The sequence below is a fragment of the Balaenoptera acutorostrata genome, chromosome 5, assembly GCF_949987535.1.
Source record: "Balaenoptera acutorostrata chromosome 5, mBalAcu1.1, whole genome shotgun sequence".
NCBI classification, from domain to species: Eukaryota; Metazoa; Chordata; class Mammalia; order Artiodactyla; family Balaenopteridae; genus Balaenoptera; species Balaenoptera acutorostrata.
The window spans coordinates 53831332-53851731 of NC_080068.1; the positions used below are offsets into that span (position 1 = coordinate 53831332).

Below are 20400 nucleotides of genomic sequence, written 5' to 3' on the forward strand. Positions count from 1 at the left end.
CCTATCCTCCCACTGCCTGTCTGCTCTTCCAAAGAAACCTTATAAAATATTTCTTTGTACATTTTCCTTTGAAATGTGGGGTGGCATGAACAAGTATGACCATGAGGGGGAGACAAAGGACTTACATATTTAATCATTTTTCTCTGGAAAGTATATTTGAAACTTCAAAACACAAGTCAAAGCCAAAAGAACAAATTTACCTACTTAGAAGCTATAACATTTCCCGTCACCATAGTATTTTACTCTTACATAGACATTACTGTCAGGAGGTTAAACACTTTTCGAGTAAGCTTTATCGATCTTAATAACTGGTAGAGGTATATATTTCTGCAAATATGCCCAACTGTCAGCAAGAATTTGCTTGATACTTTTCCTTAAGCCAAAAGAAAATGTTATAGGCATAGAAAGCTATAGGCATAGAAAAAATAATTCAGATAGGAAAAGGGATTGATACTTGAGGTGAAACCCATTAATGTGCTTCTCAGGCATTTACAACCTAATTAGATGATTATCTTAGCTAATATGAAATATTCAAACACATCATACTGTATCATAGATGTGTAAATGTTAGGGAAATACAAGTCATTCCACAACTTGGGAAGTGGGCATGGTATTATAACGCTAAAAAAGGTAGTAAGTTTAGCCTGTTTTGGCCCTGACAACTGACCCTCTTTTTTTCCCCTCAAACTTTAGAAAAGGGATTTAATTTCTTTGGCAAGTTATATAGCAGGTTCCTTACCTAGCAATGTAGAATCACCCAATATTACTTTGTAATTTTAAGTGATTATATTACATAAATGCCACAATTTACAATTCTTTGCATTTATTAATTGGATATGGGATCAGTATTCTGTGTTAGACTGTGTGCATGGGCTCTGCATACGATATGCTCTGGAATGGCTGAAAAGAAGTACAAACTAACATTTTCATGAGCTCAATGTTTGGATTTTTTGAAATCTAATTCTTATAACCTATGATCAATAAAATTAAAAAATAATAGAAATAGTCTGTACACACACACCTACCAAGTGTTTTGTGAGCGTTACTTTAGTACTCTTTAAAGTACTATCAGTTCAATGAAATTAAAGAACCATGAATTATTCATAAGAAAGTTGGCACCCTTTACCCAGATTTGTGCTTTCAAATAACAAATAACCTGAGAACATTCAATGGTAAACATGAAACTGTTGCCTTCACTCTGGAGAATGGTCTCCAAATCAAAATAGTATCTTGATTTTTCTTTTGGTAATATAGTTTTAAGATTTAATATGTTCCAACAGGTCTTTAGTATTTATTTTGATTTTAAATTTAAATTGAATATAGAGGCTACTCTATTATAAAGACAGAACTATCATAAAATTAAAAAAAAACAGTGCCCTCTATATCTTAAAAAATATGGTAAAACTAATTCTATTTTCTCATTCTAAAATCAGATATGTATTTCTACTAGGAAGAAAAAATTACCCTTGATCTGAAGACTCTTGATGGAGATGTGAAAGTGCTGGTCAATTCAAGTGCTTTGCACATAGAGAATACTTATTTTAGTAAATTCATCCTAATATTCATATTTTTAATGCAAAGCCCCATGTGGACAGCTCCCATAAATGTTAGATTTTACTTAAAATTTTTTATATTCATACACGATTTAAATTTCTTCCCTCCTTTTATTCATTTTTAGTTATATTTATTTTTATAGTTAAAATGAAATGTAGTTGAAATACAGTATTATGTTAGTTTCAGATGTACTACCTAGTGATTTTGCATACACTATGCATAATGTATTTGCATACATTATGAAATGATCACAATAAGTCTGTCCCCATAGAAAGTTATTGCCATGTGACTGGCCATATTCCTTATGCTGTATGTCACATCCCTATGGCTTATTTATTTCACAACTGGAGGTTTGTACCTCTTAATCCCCTTCACCTGTTTTGCCCCTCCCTCAGCAATCGCCCATTTGTTCTCTGTTCAGGATCTATGATTCTGTTTTTTGTTTTGTTTGTTTTGCTTTTTAGATTCCACATATAAGTGAGATCATACAATATTTATCTTTCTCTGTCTGACTTATTTCACTTAGCTTAATGCCCTCTAGCTCCATCCATGTTGCCCTCCTTTTACGTTTGGATGTAGGTCTCATTTTGTTGTCTTTTAATCTTTGCAGATGAGCCATGTTTGGGAGATAAATCCATATTCTGTCAAATGGAGGTGCTGGCGCGATACTGCTCCATCCCAGGTTATAACAAGTTATGTTGTGAGTCATGTAGCAAGCGCAGCAGCACCCTGCCACCGCCGTACCTTCCAGAAGCTGCTGAAACTCACGATGATGCTATCTTTAACTCCAGTGACCTCCCCGAATCGCTAATGATGCCTACATCTTTGGTTCCTTACTATTCAGAGACTCCTGCTGAGAAGAAGAAATCTTTGAGCAAGATCTCTTCTGTAGGAGGTCCAAATGCACATGCTGCTTTCAGGCCAAACAGTAAATCCAGTGGTGCTAACCTACCCCAGAGGAGAGCTCAGCCAGCAGAAAATAAGACTCTGAGACTGGCCTCCCCACCCACCGAGAGTGGCCACCTCCGTTCATCTCCACAAATGGCTGCTGCCCCCTTCCTTGCAGCCAGTGATTCCATAGGTGCTTCTTCTCAGGCAAGAACCTCAAAGAAAGATGAAAAGATTATTGACAAGAGACGTCCGCTAAGGTCATCCACATTGGAAAGATGAGAAAGTGAAGCCAAAAGGCTAGACATCCATGGAAAATCTGGACAAGCTCCCTCTCCCCGTGGTGCATACAGCTTGTTTAAAGTGGAAATCTCCATAAATCATCAACTCATTTTATCCGTACGTGGAAGAACAAAAAAGTGCTGGTTCACTTTCTAGTTGCTTTCATCCTCCTTTTGTTCTGCATTGACTCATTTACCAGAATTCATTGGAAGAAAGCACCAAAGATTATTAACCGAAGGAAAGTAAGTTGCTAAGCGTGTTGGTCATTTTCTAAAGCAGAAAAGGGACTGGAATCAATTGTGCATACCAGCTGATTTTCTGGTTGTTGTTTTAAAAAAGTTACAGTAAAAATAAAAAAGAGGTGCCAATGGTTTACATTTTAACAAAAGGTTTTGAAAATGGAGCAAAGAATTCTTAGACTTGTATTCCTATTTATCTATATTAGAAATATTGTATGAGCAAATTTGCAGCTGTTGTGTAAATACTGTATATTGCAGAAATCAGTATTATTTTAAGAGATGTGTTCTCAAATGATTGTTTACTATATTACATTTCTGGATATTCTAGGTGCCTGTCATTGAGTATTGCCTTATTTGACGTTCTATGAGTTGATTTTCAAAGCAGAATATTACAAAGAAGTTAGAAACACCGCTACTGACAATACAAGGGGTTTTGTTGTGTGGTTTTGTTTGATCAACAATGTGACACCTAAATTACAGAAAAAGAGAAAAAAACAGATAAGCGGCAGATATAGAGATTTCAACTTACCTATTACCTTCCATCCTTTAAATAAAAAAGAATAAGTTTGGTGTCTTAGTATACTTGTAGTCACAGGGAACAGAGACCAGTAAATGAGCCTGTGCAGCACAAAATGGAAACCCTTTTACCAGGGCCTCAATAGACACCATTGAATTGTCCTGCTTTCCTGTGTTGTTTTTAATTGTCCCATTGTTGACATATACAAACAAGTATACTCAATGTACTGTAATTACTAACAAAGGAAAAATGTACTGAGATCATTTGTTTGTATGTCAGTAGCTGAGAAAAGCATCGTTGAACTAGAAATAACAATCAAGTATAGCAGGGCTTTAGGGCTCTGGAAGCAGCTTCAAGAAAGCATTTGTCAATGGTTGCAATATTTATTTTCCGCATGGTTCATATCCACATGTTCACAACCACAATGCATCTGACTGCAATAATGTGCTAGTAATTTATGTCAGTGATCACCTTACTCACAGTGAAGCCAGAAATGCTCTCTCCAGGGAGTAGATGTAAAGTACTTGTATATAGAATTCAGAACTGAAGATATTTATTAAAAGTTGATTTTTTTTCTTGATAGTATTTTTATGTACTAAATATTTACGCTAATATCAATGACATATTTTGGTAAACTAGAGAGACATAATTAGAGATGCATGCTTTGTTCTGTACATAGAGGAGAAATTTAAGCAAACTTACAGCAGCCAAATCAAAGAGCTAAAATTGAACAAAATTGATGTTATGCAAATTTTGCATTTTTAGAGTAGTTGATGCAAAGTTGGTAACTTTTCCCCCTTCAACGAAACATAAAATAGTATGGGCTCAGATAGCTAGCTGTTTAATGAAATAGGGAATTAGAAACACCAAAAAAGAAGTATGTGAAGGAGATAAATACTTCATGAATTACACTTAAAAGAAAAAAGAAAGATAAGTGTTGACAGCATAATGATTTTGAGGTCAGTTCCTGAACTGTCCAAAAATACATTCTGCAAACTAAAATATAGATATGTTAACTTCTCAAAGCACAGAATGTGCAAGAACGTTTGCAATTTAACCATGGTAAAAATAACAGCTTCACCTATTGACTCTATACCTCTAAAGAATCGCTGCTACTTGGTGCAAGACTTTTGAAAGTCAAATGAATTAGGTGAATTCCAGATTGTAAAACAATCCCTGAACCTCAAATAGAAGTCATTTTTTTCCCCTAAAAATTTCCCCAGCATGAAATTCTCCTTTAGTTTGCTTGCATGTGCATGTATCTGGTCCACAGGGGAACACAGAGAAAGCTGGTCACACACATACACCTCCCATAAAGATGTATATATTCATTATACTCCTGATCTTTGAGCTTCCTTTTCTACTAAGCTAAAAATTCCTTTTTATCAAAGTGTACACTACTGATGCTGTTTGTTGTATTGGGAGCACGTAGCAATAAAAATGTTAACAAAATATAGACCTGGCTCAATCGAGATTTTATCATTAGATTCATCACTGAGTAATGGAAACGTTATTTCCTCCTACAAAGTGAAATAGTATCAAGTTCATTTGCTACTTGGACTTTCTCTAAAGAGGCTCAAACAAAGTGACTGTGTCTCCTCTTCTCACATCAGGTTGTATCATAATATTTTTTAAATAACATTTTTAAAAAAGAAAATAAGAGGTTATGGGAGTGGCTTTTTGCCTAAGTCCATCCCACAGAACTTGAAGAGACAGAAAGTGGCAATAATGCTAGGGGTATGAGAAGGAAAAGGGGCACTTCTGTTTTTAAAATGTGTCATCCCAGAGTGGTTTTTAGAAAAGCAACCCTCAGGTTTGAACCCTGTGGATTGGTGGGAGCGCATCACCCCACGACTCAGGAGTGTGGGAAGAACAGGACATCCCAGAAGAGGGTGTTTCTTTCTGTAACAGGGAGACACTGTCTTGCCACAGTTCCCAGTCTAAACTGCAAAGACAGACTGATTCAGGTTTGAACTCCACCTACCACCTCATACCTGAATGATCATGGGTTATCTCACTGGATTTCGGTTTCCTCATCTGTAAAATAGGAGGCAGAACTGTCAAACATCATTGTGTGACTGCTGTGAGAAATGAGATAAGTAAAGCTGTTAGGGCAGGGCTTCACACATAGTTATTCACTAAAATATTAAGTATCATCTTTGTCCTTGTAATTTCCCAAGCCTCCTCCTCATCACCTTCATTATGTAACAAAACCACAGCTTTCCTTTAGGGTCTACAGCTAGTTTGACTCATGATCACTATATCTCATTAATGGCGGTAAAGAACATAGTTTCAGGATTTAAAGACAAACAATTTAGCTTTAAAAATTAATAGGAAGGACAGACTCACTACAAATGATCTCCAGTCATTGATTTTGAAGAATTTTAGCAGAATATACCCACTCTACCTTTGCAAACAATAAACAGTGAGACTAAAGGATAATTATGTATTTCTGCAAAGATGGTCAATGGTTCAGTAATGCCCCCAAATTATTAGCAAATAAAATGTTTCTCATGTATTTACATTAATACACTTTGCAGAAATATCAAGTCATTCCTCTGTACCTACCATGAACCCACTTAAATATAAGATGTAAGAGAAAAAAATCAATTAAAAATGATGAAAACATAGATAAGCCAGAAAGGACATTACTTGTTTTTAAAAATACTAAATAAAGAAAATTAAAAAGTAAAAGGCTAGGGGAGGGATAAATCAGAAGATGGGGATTGACATATACACACTACTATATATAAAATAGATAACTAGTAAGGACCATATGACCTTTCCATATGACCTTTAATTACAATTAACAAACAAAATTTTCTATTTCTTTTGCATTCTTCATTAGTACCTAGCGCTCTGCTTTGGCCACTGTACAAACTTCCTAAATACACGCTCCAGTCTGTGAGGTTCTACTGCAGAACACAGATTTCCTAGTGTTATGACTATAGTGTCCCTTCTGTTCTCAGCCTTTTCCTTTCTCTGTTATCATATTTGTCAGGATCGGGAACTAGCTAAACGCTGATCTGGAAAGGACCTTTAGATCTAGTCCAGTACTCTTCATTTTGCAGGGATAACATTAAGGCCCAAAGGTGAATTTTCCATGATCTCACTTCCGAGTTTAGTAGAACTGGGATTAGAATTGGAATTAGTATTGCAACTGCCTTCTTCCCTGGTCATCATGCTTCTATCTTGTAGAAATTAGGGGCTCCAGTGTAAAGGAAGGCCATTAACTCTGGATAAGCAAGGGTCTATGTGTTCAACCTAAACAAGTGAGTAGAAGTGTGCATTTTGAGAGAGGAGCTCTGAAGGCTTATTAGTGAAGTGTATTAGACTTGCAAATAAGCCCATTGCAGCCCTCCAGACTACACGGGAATGCATCCAGCTATATGCATGGGACATCTTCATTTGCCTATATTGGCTGCTGACATGAGTCACATTTTTCTAGCCTAATTTCCATAAGATCTATCTACACGATGAGACGTACTCTGTTGGATTTCTCAACTCTTATTTTCGCATCTCAGATGTTGCCTGGTGCTTGGAGACGGCAACATAGCCTCTAGCTGAATGCTTTAATATTTATAATGTTCTCAACGTGAAACTCAAGTTGTCAGAAGAAATAGCCACTCTGATTCACTTCGCCTTTGCTTTGGAGTTTCATGGTTGTTAGAAATGCTTTTGAGTGATGTGGATGGTCTGGATAAACAGTTTCTTTAACTACATAGCCAGTTCTGTAGTTTTCTTCCCTCCATATTCACCCTTCTAAATTGGAATCTTATCCAGTTCTCCTACTTCTCCAGACTCCCTAAGCCTACAAGCATGCTCAGGTTTTCCTCATACAAGGAAGGCTCAAACTTCTGCTTGACTCTGTTTCTGCCTTATTAGCCAGTGTCTGCTCCTTTCTCTTTTCACCACCAAACTTCTCAAGAGCGTAGCTTAGCTTCACTGCCTCTTCCCTTCCCATCGCTCACCAGCATTCACTGTGGAATTCACTGCAGCCTGTCTTCTGGCCCAAGCACGTGACAGAAAGAGCTTTCCCAAAGGTTACAGGTGCAACAAATTTCTATTGAGCTCTGATTGTGTGCCAGACATTGCTCTAGGTTCTTAGAATACAGTCGTGTGCAAACTGGTAAAAATCCCTGCCCTTTAACGGGAGCTTACTTTGTAGCAGAGGAAACAGAAAATAAACAATAATCATAATACATTGGCTTGCTATATAATATGTTAAAAGGTGATAAAAAAGAGCATATTGTGGAGTGAAATAAGATGGTGGTTGTAGAGCTCATTAGAAGGTGACAGTAGAGGAAAGACTTGAAGGACGTGAGAGAATTCTGGGAAAGAACATTCCAGGAGGAAGGAATGACAAGTGCAAAGTAACTCAGGTACTCTTTCATATCTTTGAGTCCTTCCCCAACTTTTTATACTCCTAACCCACAAAATCCCAACCCAGATCTTTCTATTATCACAATTTTATTGTTCCCATAAAACTAACTCCGGTTTTTTTAGCCCCCATAAAATGAGCTCCTTGGTCCTCTACTGTCCTTGTGAATTTGATTTTAGTCAAGGAAAGGACCATGTCCTTGATTTAGTCAAAATCTCTAACCTAAATAGCTGATCATAGCTGTAAAGATCAATAATATCTGAAAACTATCTTAAATGTCTAAGGCTGCAATTTTAGAATGTCTAGAAGTATTTGCTTTTTCACCCTGGATTCTCTGTGCTATTTATTCACTTACTATGCACTTACTATGCACTTATCTATGACTAACAGTGAGTACATTTGTTTTCATAATCTATGATCTAAAAATTAAAATCCTTTGAAACTGTCTTAATAAGCCATCTGTATCTTCATTTTCCATAGTTAATGATTTTATATCTCTGTCTCCACAAGACTCAGCCATCCATTTGTCAGGTGAGGTTTGTCATCTTCAGATACTTGCTTCGGAATGCCAGCACACATACCTTTGAGGGTTGTCAGATCACTGATAAGTGACATGTACCCTTTTCAGCAGAGTGTCTCAGTCATTAATCACAATGCGTGGCTCTTCCCCTGGGGGCTGGATTGAAACATGTCTTCTGTTTGGTTATGCCTGGGAGATTTTCCTAGTTTCTTGAGTAGGGTTCTACTATTTACTTAGAATGATGTTTTTCACCCCTAGCTGCATATTTAAATCACCTGGAAGCTATAAAACTAACAATGTCCCACTACAGACCAATTAAAAGAGAATGGGGATGGTGATCAAGTATCAGTGTTTCTTTAAAACTTTCCTGGCGATTCTAATGGGCAGCCAGAGTTGAAAGTCATTGCTTCAGCAGAGTCCTCCTCAAACACTAAGATAAAATGGGTCATCTATACATCTTGTAAAATTCAGATTCTGATTCAGTATGTTTGGGGCAGGGCCTGAGATCCTGTATTTCCTGCTGGTGCAGCTCTGGGGACCACACTTTGAACTGCAAGGTGAAGTTTTTGGTTTCCTCTTAATGGTTTTAACCTCACGTTGGAACCTGTCTTTCTTTATTAATCAGTATTAATCAAGTGCAAATGTTATGGACAATATTTTTTTCTCTCTTGCATGTTAAACAGCAGCAATCCCTTGTGAGCTGCGACTTTGGGCTTCCTGTTTTTGTTCCATCTGAATGTTAGAGCCAAAAAGAACCTTAGAGAAGATTTAGTCTGGTAGTTTCAGAAATGCTTCCAGAGCCGGGAGGCCTGATAGACACACTTGGGAAGTGTGGAGGGAAAGGGGGTGGGTGCAGAGGAGGCTGAAAGTCTTGTATCCATTTGAATGGGGAAATTCCACTATTTTTGATTTGTTTTATCTTCAATGTGTTATTTCAGTTGAAAAAATAGAAGGAAAACCACTCACTTTGTCATTTCAAAGATGAAAAACCTGAGGCACAGATGGTAAGTTATGTACTTAAGTTCATTAAATATTCAATAACAAATTCATGAAGTTTCTGAGAATGAAAAAAATCACTTACAACACTAAGTTATAGCACTTGTTAACTTTACAGTGTGAAATGGGATAAAACTATCTCATGGTAATTTTGCTTTTCATGTCTATTAATATTGCATGTCACATTGGTGTTTATGCATAGGTGAGTCATCAAATATACAATGGAAGAAATTCACAGTAATACTTGCATGGCTCCAGGCATAAAGCGGATAATGCAATAAACCAGGGAATGAAAGGACTAAATCATCTACAAATACCCAACAGCTCAGCTAATGAGCACAAAACAGAGCACATATTGTCATTCCCTTCCCATTATTTCTCCCAGCTGTTCTAAGAACTTACTTGTATAGTAATCAGACGTTACTGTATACAGCATTTTTCTTAAATTTATAATTAACCTTGATTTTCTCTTCTTTTTGGAGGGGAGGAAAAAAATAAGACATAGAACTGCACAGTAGGGGCAAAGAGATGGCTTTGTCGTCATCTCTCTGTAGTTACCCCCTGTAGTGGTGGAGTGCATCATGCAGCATGGCCATTGGGCAGCACCCAGAAATGCCATACTTGAGTAAATACCATAAGCAAAGGAAACCTACCACAGTATTAGCAGGGGAAGCTTTGGTATATGCTCCTCCTTGATGCTGGTCATAGGCTTTGCTCGTATTCATGTTTGGAGAAAAGGGGAAGCAAGCGCCATCTGCTGATACCTAGAACAATTCATTTTGAACCATGGTTTCAGAAGATGTATGCGTGACTTTCTAGGGAGTAGCAAATCCAGGGCAGAGTGGGCACGGGCGTGTCTACCTTCTGTGGTCCATGTTATCATTTCACATGCTATGGAATTCCATCAATTTTATGTTTCTTGTAAAAATCAGATTTTATGTTTGAATTTATAAGGCATTAATCTTAAATTATCTTATTTCAACACATTTAAAACTAAAGCATAATGAAATTATAGTTTAGCTTATAGGCAAATGCTTCTGGATTTGGAGGTAGGAGAGGATATGAAATATGATGGGTGGGTCGGCAGGACCTGTAAACCTTGCTTCTTCAGGAAAAACATTTCTCGCTTCTCTTCAGTCTTCCTCTATGTATGTTCTGTATTCTTTTGTGGTTCATCCATCGATGTGAGTCTATCTACTTCCCATCTCCTATATATTTGCAAAAATACCTTATATGCTACTTACCACTTCCTGTCCTCAGCAATGTTATGTACTTATTGCTTTTTGCATGTTTTGTATTAAAATTTCAATGTTATGTGAGATACAAGGGAAATAATCAGATTTGTTCCTTCAAATACCATAAACACTTAACATATTTTCAATTTTTAAAAAATCTATTACACATCCTTGTTTCTTGTCACATGTTACATCAGCTTCCCAAGCATGAGCATTAAACAACAGCAAACTAATCACAAAATTATTTAGAGTTTAAACTCAGGTTTTTACTCCCTTGAAATGAATGGGGAAATGCTGTAGACATAAGTCATAAGGACAGAAGGACATAAAACTTTAAGACATTAGTGTTCGTGTAGTTTATTAGATTCTCAAGGACAAAAAAAGTTCTGGAGGATGAATAGTAGTCCAGCAAGTAGCAGTTTACATATATTACTCTTCATTTTGAGCATTGGGTCTGATCAAGAGGCAGCCCAATTATCTCACTCTTCATCTATAATCTTTCTTGGGGTGTAGTTTCTAAATCGCTGACCTTGATCAGAAAGCCCCAGGCAAACTCTTTCATTAATTGCCCCATTTTACTTGTTTGTGCCTCACACTGAGTGCTACTTACAGCCCTTGTCTTAGACCTGCCAGCCTGAGCAACTTTGACTTGACCACCTTGAGCACATAATTTCCAGGCTCTTCATATGCATCAAATGTTTTTCTTATGTGAAATCAGACTCCTGATAAACTCCTGTGGTTTTATGACATTTATTTAAACCTAACCTGAGAAAAATTAAAAATTTCATTCCATAGGAAACCTAATTCTCATTCTCCATCTTTCACAACAATGGATATTATCACATTGAAGAAAACACCCCAGAGAGGATATGCACAGAGAAGTTTGCCTTTCTCTGATTTTAGCAGATTCAGTTCTGAAATTAGCTGTGAGGCATAATTCAATTCAGCGCATCTTGATTCCATTCTATATACTGGTCATGGGATGGAGGAATAGGGCTGCACAAACTGTATATGCCATAAGCATTAAATCAACAAGCTTACAGTTTCTCTAAGGAAAAGAAGAAAAACTCATGGAATGGTTAGGAAACAATTTAGGAGAGCATATGATTAGATTCTAATATATCTGATACAATACATGCTGTAAGAATGCATAAGATGGAAGCATCGTTTGTCTCTGGGTTTCCCAGGAAAGACTTCATATTGAACTGGGTGTTGAGGGGGAGTATATGATTTGGCTGCCTTGAGAAGGGTCAGCATGAATCTAAAACACATGTGCCAGTGTATACGCAATTTAAACTGAGCTACTATATGTGGCCTGGCGTTGCATGGACCAAAGCTTGAAGGAAAGCAAAGGGACAGTGAACTAAGGACTGAACCAGAAATCTAGTAGATAATAGATACATGAAGGAGGGATAGTGTTGGGAAACCCGCTGTCTTGGGTAACAACAGGGAACAGTTAAAAGGCAGCCCTGTTTCTGCATTCTCTAACTTGGAAACAGAGATGTCAATAGATGTCAGGCTTAACATGCTTTGTAAGTGCAGTAAAATAAATGAGTAGTGATTTTAGAAAATCCCTCAGTAGTCACATTAGATGGTACTTCAAAACTCAAACCTGACTTTCACTCTGTATGGAAAGCCTACACTACCACTTTTACAATGCCCTTCAAAATTTTTCTCTTTTTTGCCAATAGCACAGTACTTTCTGTCAGGATGACCTCTTTCACAATTCACCTCAAATTGAGAACTGGTGCAAGACAGCTCCTAATTAATTCCCTACAGAAAACATAAAAGAACAGCTAAGGCTCTTTATCATCTTGTCCTAAAGCTCTGTAAAGTGTCGGAGATAACCAAGATAACAAAGTGAGTACATTTACCGCCTGCAGGACTCACTGTAGGCTTAAAATTTTTACTGAATCAGGTTCAGGTGCTCACCAACTGAAAATCAGTGTGAGAGAGAGAGAGATGTTTGTAGAAAGGAAAGCTGCTTTTAATCAGAATGCCGGCAGTCTGGGGAGATGGTGGACGCAGTGTCCCCCAGAAACGACCTCTGAGGATTCGGCTCGGCCATGAAAGCTTTTAAAGAGACACAGGTAAGTAATCTCAGTTAATCATTGAGATAGGGGGTCAGAGTCATGGCCATCCCTCACTGTGGGCAGGCTTGTCGACTTCTTGTGATTTTTCTGTAGATGCTATCTTGTTCACACTGTTCAGGAGATTACAGAAGGGGAAGCTAGAGAAAAGATCTAGGCATCTGTTAATTACTTATTCTTCACTTCTATTTCTTTGATCTACAGAAAGAACCAACAGATTAGGCAAGGTATTGTGTGATCAAAAGATTTGACAGGTGTGCTAGGGCTGGAGATGAGTAGAGCATGGGGGTCCTGGGTTAAGGTTAGTAACAAGGCAAAAGGGTGCCTCCTGCAGAGAACTCTTTCCTGCCAAAAGCTGCTTACAAAATGACAGTGGTAGTAGCAATACCAAATGCACCTGTTTTCCTAAAAAGGCAATGTGGGCTTCTATGAAAGTATGTATCTTTCCTTTTTAATCCAATTTATTAACAGTGTCTTCCACAAAAAATATTTCAATCCGTTTCTTCCACAAACCACAATAGGCCAAGGCGCATTTGTTACTTTGATCCTGTTTGACCAAGAGATTTTCTCTTACAAATTATTTGCCCTGATCATTGTTTTATGTATTTAACATAATAAAGCATTTTCTAAAAATATTTCAATCATGCAAAGATACTCAGATTAGTTTATCAAAATAACAATTTAAATATTTCAAATTGTTTTCTCTTTTTCCTCCCACTGCCTTTCAATTTCCAAATATTATGGATTTTTCTGTCAGCTTTCAACTATTTCTTTCTCCATTTTAATAACAGTCCCCACAAAAACAATTTAGACTGCCTTTTTTTTTCCTGGCTTGAGCATTTGTCCGTTACTGTTACTTTCACATAAACTTGAAATAATCTTCATCTTCTAACCACATCATCTCCAGAGTCTACCATATCACTGTTAACTACCAAATAAATTTTCTTTTATTTGACATCTAAAATTTTAGTCTCAGCAGAAATATCTGAGTTTCTGATCTGTAACAGGAGAAAGGTCCCAGAAAGGACAATGAGAACATGTTGTAAGTAAGGTAGGAGATGAACTCCTTGGGAATAATAATCCAAAAGCTAAGTGAAGAAAGTTTTCAGAAGGAAGGAATGAATGATCAGTTGGCAAAAATACTGTTGAGGGCTTCCCTGGTGGCGCAGTGGTTGAGAATCTGCCTGCCAATGCAGGGGACACGGGTTCGAGCCCTGGTCTGGGAAGATCCCACATGCCGCGGAGCAACTGGGCCCGTGAGCCACAATTACTGAGCCTGCGCGTCTGGAGCCTGTGCTCCGTAACAAGAGAGGCCGCAACAGTGAGAGGCCCGCGCACCGCGATGAAGAGTGGTCCCCGCTCGCCACAACTAGAAAAAGCCCTCACACAGAAACGAAGACCCAACACAGCCAAAAATTAAAAAAAAAAAAAAAAAATACTGTTGAGCGGTCTGGTAAAATAAGGCCTGATCATGACCTTATCATAGCCATTGGATAGCAACATGGTGGTCAATGGTGACCTTGACCAGAGCACTTTTGGTGGAGTGGGAGGGATAAGAGATTGATTGAAGTGGTCTCCATGGAGATTGACTAAAGGAAGTAGAGACGTTGACTTTAAAAAACCTCTTGAGAATTTTTCTGTAAAGTGAAGCAGAAGGATTTGGAAAGAGGTGAGAGCTCAGAAGAAAGTTTTTGTGCTTGTTTTTAGGATTGTAGATACTAGAGTATTTTTGATTCTCAAGACATGATCCAGTAAAGAAAAAGGCACGGAATTTATGATGCATAATCATGGGAGGAAAGCCCTTGAATAAATGAGAAGGATGACAACCAGTGCACAAGTGGGAAGTTTGCCTTTAGATAGGGGAGCAGTAAATGGCAGTAAAATTGGTAAATTCTGTGGTTATTGCAAATGGAAGATATTTTCTCACCCTCTCAGTTTTGCCTGTAAAATGAAAAGCAAGATTACTAGCAGAATTACTAGTCTTCAACTATTCTAATATTTTTAAAAACCCACTTTATTATTTTTCTTAAACATTTTTTGCTTGCTTGTCTGTTTGCTTGTTTGTTAACAGAGATCACATCATGAGCAAAAATACAGGGATGAGAAAGGGCTCAAGATTGTTCAGAGAATATATACAATGGAATATTACTCAGCCATAAAAAGGAATGAAATTGGGTTATTTGTAGAGATGTGGTTGGATCTAGAGACTGTCATACAGAGTGAAGTAAGTCAGAAAGAGAAAAACAACTATCGTATATTAATGCATATATGTGGAACCTAGAAAAATGGTACAGGTGAACTGGTTTGCAAGGCAGAAATAGAGACACAGATGTAGAGAACAAACGTATGGACACCAAGGGGGGAAAGTGGTGGGGTGGTGGTGTGATGAATTGGGAGATTGGGATTGACATGTATACACTAATATGTATAAAATAGATAACTAATAAGAACCTGCTGTATAAAAATAATTAAATTAAATTAAAATTTTTTAAAAAAAGAAAGATTGTTCAGAGAAAAGTTTATAGACTTTGGGGCAGGACTAATCTGGTACACGGCAGGAAACAGCAAGAGGTGATCTTTGGAAAGTAGGTCAGTGATGGAACGAGAGTTGCCTTTACATTTGAATGTGTGCAGAACTAGGGCTTCATTATGCAGATTATGGGGAATTATCATTAATCATTAAGCAGGGGAATAGCCTGATTAAATATATGTCTTCAAAAGGGATTTGTAGAAGATGCTTGGAAGGAAATCAGAAAGCAAATCAGATTTACTGTCTGATAATCTCACATTGAAGCCTTTTCACATTGTGAAAATTAATGGATATTTTTTTCTCCCTGGGAAGATGTGATAAATCCATTTTGTTTTAAATGTTTTTTTCTAGCAAAGATACCAGTAAATATTTGGGAGTTTTACAAACAACAGCAACAACAACAAAATGCATGCAAATACAAACACACACACACACACACATAACACTGTGTGTAATTTTGAATCAACTGGGTTCAATGAAATTGATATAATTAACTCAGCTTGTTCTGTTACAGATTCTCTGCTAGGCACAATATTTTTAAACAAAGATCTCTTTTAGTGTTTTAGCACAAATTTGTACCTTTCCATTTCATCCAAATGTACAGAATAGTAAAGTCAGTTTCTTGTACTATTCCTTTGAAATCTTCAACACTGAATGATTTTGGTTTATTGTATGACAAGAGTATCACAGAGAGAATATATACATCATCACAAAATCTGTCAAAAACTTGTAAACACTTTTTACAATTGATTTTAAAAGCAAAATTATTTCTTTCCCAGTTTGTTCTGTGAATTAAACCTGTCATAAAAACATTTAACATTTGTTTGTAGAAGGAAAACTTGGTTTACATTGTTTATTTATTTATTCATATGTATCAAGTGCTCGTTATCCTGGCACTGCTGCAGGACTGTCGTGATGGATATGCCAATAAATGATTGAAAACTAACACTTTGGAGAGGAGGAAATTGGTCCCCAGATTACTGGTTGGGGAAGGAGTATTTAATTAGGGCGAGTAAGGGGCCGGCATACCAAGATCCCTCAAGGTCCTAGTTCTTTAGTAACTTTAGTTGATTAGGATAGGTTTTTGTTTTTTGGTTTTTGTTTTAATAAATGTTATTACTCTACTTTATTTTGTAATTAATTGATTGATTCATTGATTGATTTTTGGCTGCGTTGGGTCTTTGCCGCTGCGCGTGGGCTTTCTCTAGTTGCGGTGAGCGTGGGCTACTCCTCTTCACGGTGCACGGGCTTCTCATTGCGGTGGCTTCTAATGTTGCGGAGCACAGGCTCTAGGCGCGTGGGCCTCAGTAGTTGTGGCTCGCAGGCTCAGTAGTTGTAGCTTGTGGGCTCTAGAGCACAGGCTCAGTAGTTGTGGTGCACAGGCTTAGTTGCTCTGAGGCATGTGGGATTTTCCCAGACCAGGGATCCAACCTGTGTCCCCTGCATTGGCAGGCGGATTCTTAACCACTGTGCCACCAGGGAAGTCCCTGGTTAGGATAGTTGTAATGAAACATAGAATTCAGTTTTGATATCTCCCAGGTAAGACCTGTAAGTGAGAGAATTCTCCTTAAAAGGCAAGGGACCAAGGCAAAGGCAAGAGTCTGGATATTTTTATCCTTTTAGTCCATAAACATAGGTTTATAACAGCAAACGATGTGTCTCATTCTGATTCAACGAATGTCTACTGAATGGCATCATGCCAAGAGGACTTTCTCCCAGTAGCAAGGCAACCTCAGAATAAAAGAGGCTATGTGTGCAGGATCAAATGCAGAAACTGAGAGTAAAAGCGCCCAGACTTTAGCCAGGGAATCGTCATCTGTATTCCATGTAAGAATGAGTTAGCCTCTAACTGCACATCTGTCACACAGAAGGCCCATGAAGCCAGAATACAGTAAGAACTTTTCACGCATCAAGTAAGAAATTTCCTGCTTCCCCACCTCCTCTCTCCACCCCTAACGTGTCAATTTCCCCACGCCTGACCCTGCAGGAGCCACAAACGGCGGGTGAAGAAGATGAAAGGAGAAATTAAGAGGCTGATCACGCTTCTCTGCCCCCTGTATGTTTCTCTGCCTTGAGTGTACGTGAGCTGGAAGGGGAGCAGTTTAATTTAAGATGGTTTTAAAATTATACTTGATTAGACTAAAATTTTAATACCCAGAAAAATAGATTACTTATTAACTGAGAATAACCAGAAAGGCTGGGTGACCTATTAGAGACACTCTCAGAGCCGACAGGAGAATGGATCCACAGCTTCGAGTCTGGAGGGCAACGAGAAAACAAACAAGATTTCTTTTATTTGAGTCCAGCTCATTGATTAAACGTATTCATTTTTGTTTAACTGTTGTCAGTTGGTACAGACCATGGTGATTAGCTATATAGCTAAATACATCACAAACTCCAGCTGAGAAGGGGTTTACCTCTAATGGCTATGCCAAGGCAGCAATTTTACTTTTATTTAATCAAATCCATTCTGTAAGAAGGGTCAAAGCAAACAAAATACTGTGATTAAATGTAGCCGTGCTTTTCTCTGAGAAGATTTCAAGAAGAAAAGGAAAGAAGGTTAGAGGAGAAACAAAGATGCTATGTATGAAAATAAGAAGAAAAATGAATGGAATCATAAGACTATAGTAGGAAGACCTATATGTCTTAGCATGTTACAGAAGACCATCCAAATCTGGTTCCAACTTCTTTCGTCATACAAATTTCTCCCTCTTCCTGTCATGTTCCTGCCACAGTGTCTTTCTCTCTCTTGCCTAAATGTACCAGGTTCCTTTCCAGCAGTCCTGCATCCAATTCCTTGTTTAGCCTGGAATGGCTTCTCCTTCAACCTGATTATGCCTCTGCCAATTCTGCCGTTAGCATCTGCGTTAATTGTCACCTTTTCAGTGAAAATGCCTGTATCTCCTTCAGGCTGATTTGGACATTCTGGACTCTGCCCTCTCTGAGTTGTTATTCTTTGTCTACTTCACTGTAGATGCATCTTCCCCCACTGCAACACAGCTATTTGTTGGCATGCTTATCTCCTCCACTCAACTCTGAGTTGCTTGGAGATAGCTCTGAGTCATTTATTTTTATCCCCAGGATCTGGTAAGTTCCTCACACATATTAGATGATCTGACGTGTTTACTTAGGTAATTAACATGATCATTAGGCAGCTGACTAACGACAGGATAACGAAGAAATCACAGTGTTGGTATATATCGTTAAGTACCAACCTCCATTTATTTATTATTTTTTAAAGGGCTCTCAGCAATAGGAATAAAGAAGAGAGTGGGATTTCCAGCCCAGAATTAGACAATGGCACTGAGCGGTTCTCCTGCTGTCTTTCCCAGCACTGAAGACTTCCTCCAGGCAGTGAGCCTCAAGGCAGGGCAGTGCTTTAGTAAGAACATTACAGACTAGACAACTCATAGTTGAGGAAGCGCTCTATCCCCATAAAAGGGGCGACTAGAAGGTAAAGATGCAGAAATAATGAAGATGCAGTGCTGATGAATTGGCCTCCCAGTGTGCAGCTGAAGACTATCTGCTTTGCGAGTTACTCTTTAACTATGGGAGCAGGTGCTCTCTACGCAAAGCCTTAATTATGGTCAAGGAAATCCTTAGTTTTCTAAAATTTCTCCTTAAAGGAATGCTTCTACCATCCTCTTCCTCTTCCTGTCTTCCCTCATCTATAGAATTTATCTTTCTCTGTCATTGCTTTACTCTCCTTCAAAATAAAAACTATTTTTCCCTAAAGGATATAGGTGCATTAGCTCAGATTCAGGTTTGTAAACTATTTTACACCGGCCTTGGATGTTTTTGACACTAAGTCAAATTTTTTTTGGAGTTATAAGGACATACTTGCTGTCTATGCTTCCTGTAGATTCCTATATTCTGTGACTCTTTGAAGGAAAAAATTGCATGTCCTTACAATTAGAAAAGATTTTCTTAGGACATGCAATTTTTTCTCCTAAACAGACTGGTATTTGTTTTTTAGTATTTTAAATCACAAAATTAGAATAATTTATGTGTATTTTATTTCTGTATAGTTTGATGTCATTTTATTTCCATAACTTAAAATTTATTTTAAAATGCTTATACAACAGTGTGTTTTCTAGAGCAACAAAACTTCAAGGAGATGACTTGTAATTGTCCAGCCTTCCAGCCCTCCTCAAAATTGTCTTCATAAAGAGTGCATTGGAATATTTATCTAATGACATATACTACCTACTTCCTATAGCTCATGAGCTACACCATGACAATGGAATGCAATACACTCAGTCCAACTCATCTGACCGTACAAAGCATCATTTCCTTTAAAGAACTGAAATCTCATAAATAGAAAGATGTAACATTTCTTTGAACGTTACAAGAAGAGATGATGAACATGACTGATTTTAAGTACTTAAGACTGAAAAACATTTACTTATGTTCCAGTAAGTCTACCTAAGACTTTTAAATATTGATAAACTTGATGGATTATCTTTGCACTATTGTCTCTGGTCCCTGGGCTTAAATAATGAGTTGTTACAGTCTTATGCACATACGATATCAAATATCTTGAAATTATTTGCTATTTACACTGAAATTATTTGCCATTTTTCCATATGTACCTGATACTGCATTACTCCCTATAAATAATGTGATAAATACGTTATTTCATCAATAAGGAAAGTGAGTCTTAGAATACCTTAGTAAACTTCCTTGCTAGTTATGTAGTTAGCAAATTGCAGAGTTAAAATTCCAATGCCTCAAACTCCAGTCTGTGCTATTTATCTACATCAAAATGCTTTGAATGAGCAATGCTATTTTTACTTAATATTTACCTGCAAACAAGAATTCATAAAAGGGTTTTTTAAACAAATTGATTATTTTTATGGGTTTTGACATTCGACACTCCTGAATTTAAATACTGGTTTCAAAATTATTTGTTGAGTAACCTTATTTGGCCTCTCTGGGCTTCATTTTTTCATGTGAAATATGGGTAGTATATACTTTGCAGTCATAGTGAGGATTAAATTCAGTAGTGAATGTAAAGTACTTGTCACATAGTAAGATCTTAATACAAGGTGACTATCATTATCTCAGGCTGGCCTTTCAGATTTTCTAACAACATTAACAATGTGGCATCCTTTGAAATTTCTGTCTTCTGTTATACATTATCAAGCATATAAAAAATACTCTTTCTA

At 37.4% G+C, this 20400-nt stretch overlaps 1 protein-coding gene across 3 annotated transcripts in view; it reads left to right on the top strand.

The window, feature by feature from the left end:
* The window catches only part of ADAMTS3 (ADAM metallopeptidase with thrombospondin type 1 motif 3), a 290935-nt gene extending 286019 nt beyond the window's left edge, over positions 1 to 4916 (top strand). For all 3 annotated transcript variants that reach the window (XM_057547499.1, XM_007193580.2, XM_057547500.1), the window contains exon 22: positions 2165 to 4916. In XM_057547499.1, the coding sequence (XP_057403482.1) occupies positions 2165 to 2724 (560 nt within the window). In that variant the 3' untranslated portion in view covers positions 2725 to 4916. The remainder of the gene's footprint in view (positions 1 to 2164) is intronic.
* The last annotated feature ends 15484 nt before the right edge of the window (positions 4917 to 20400 follow it).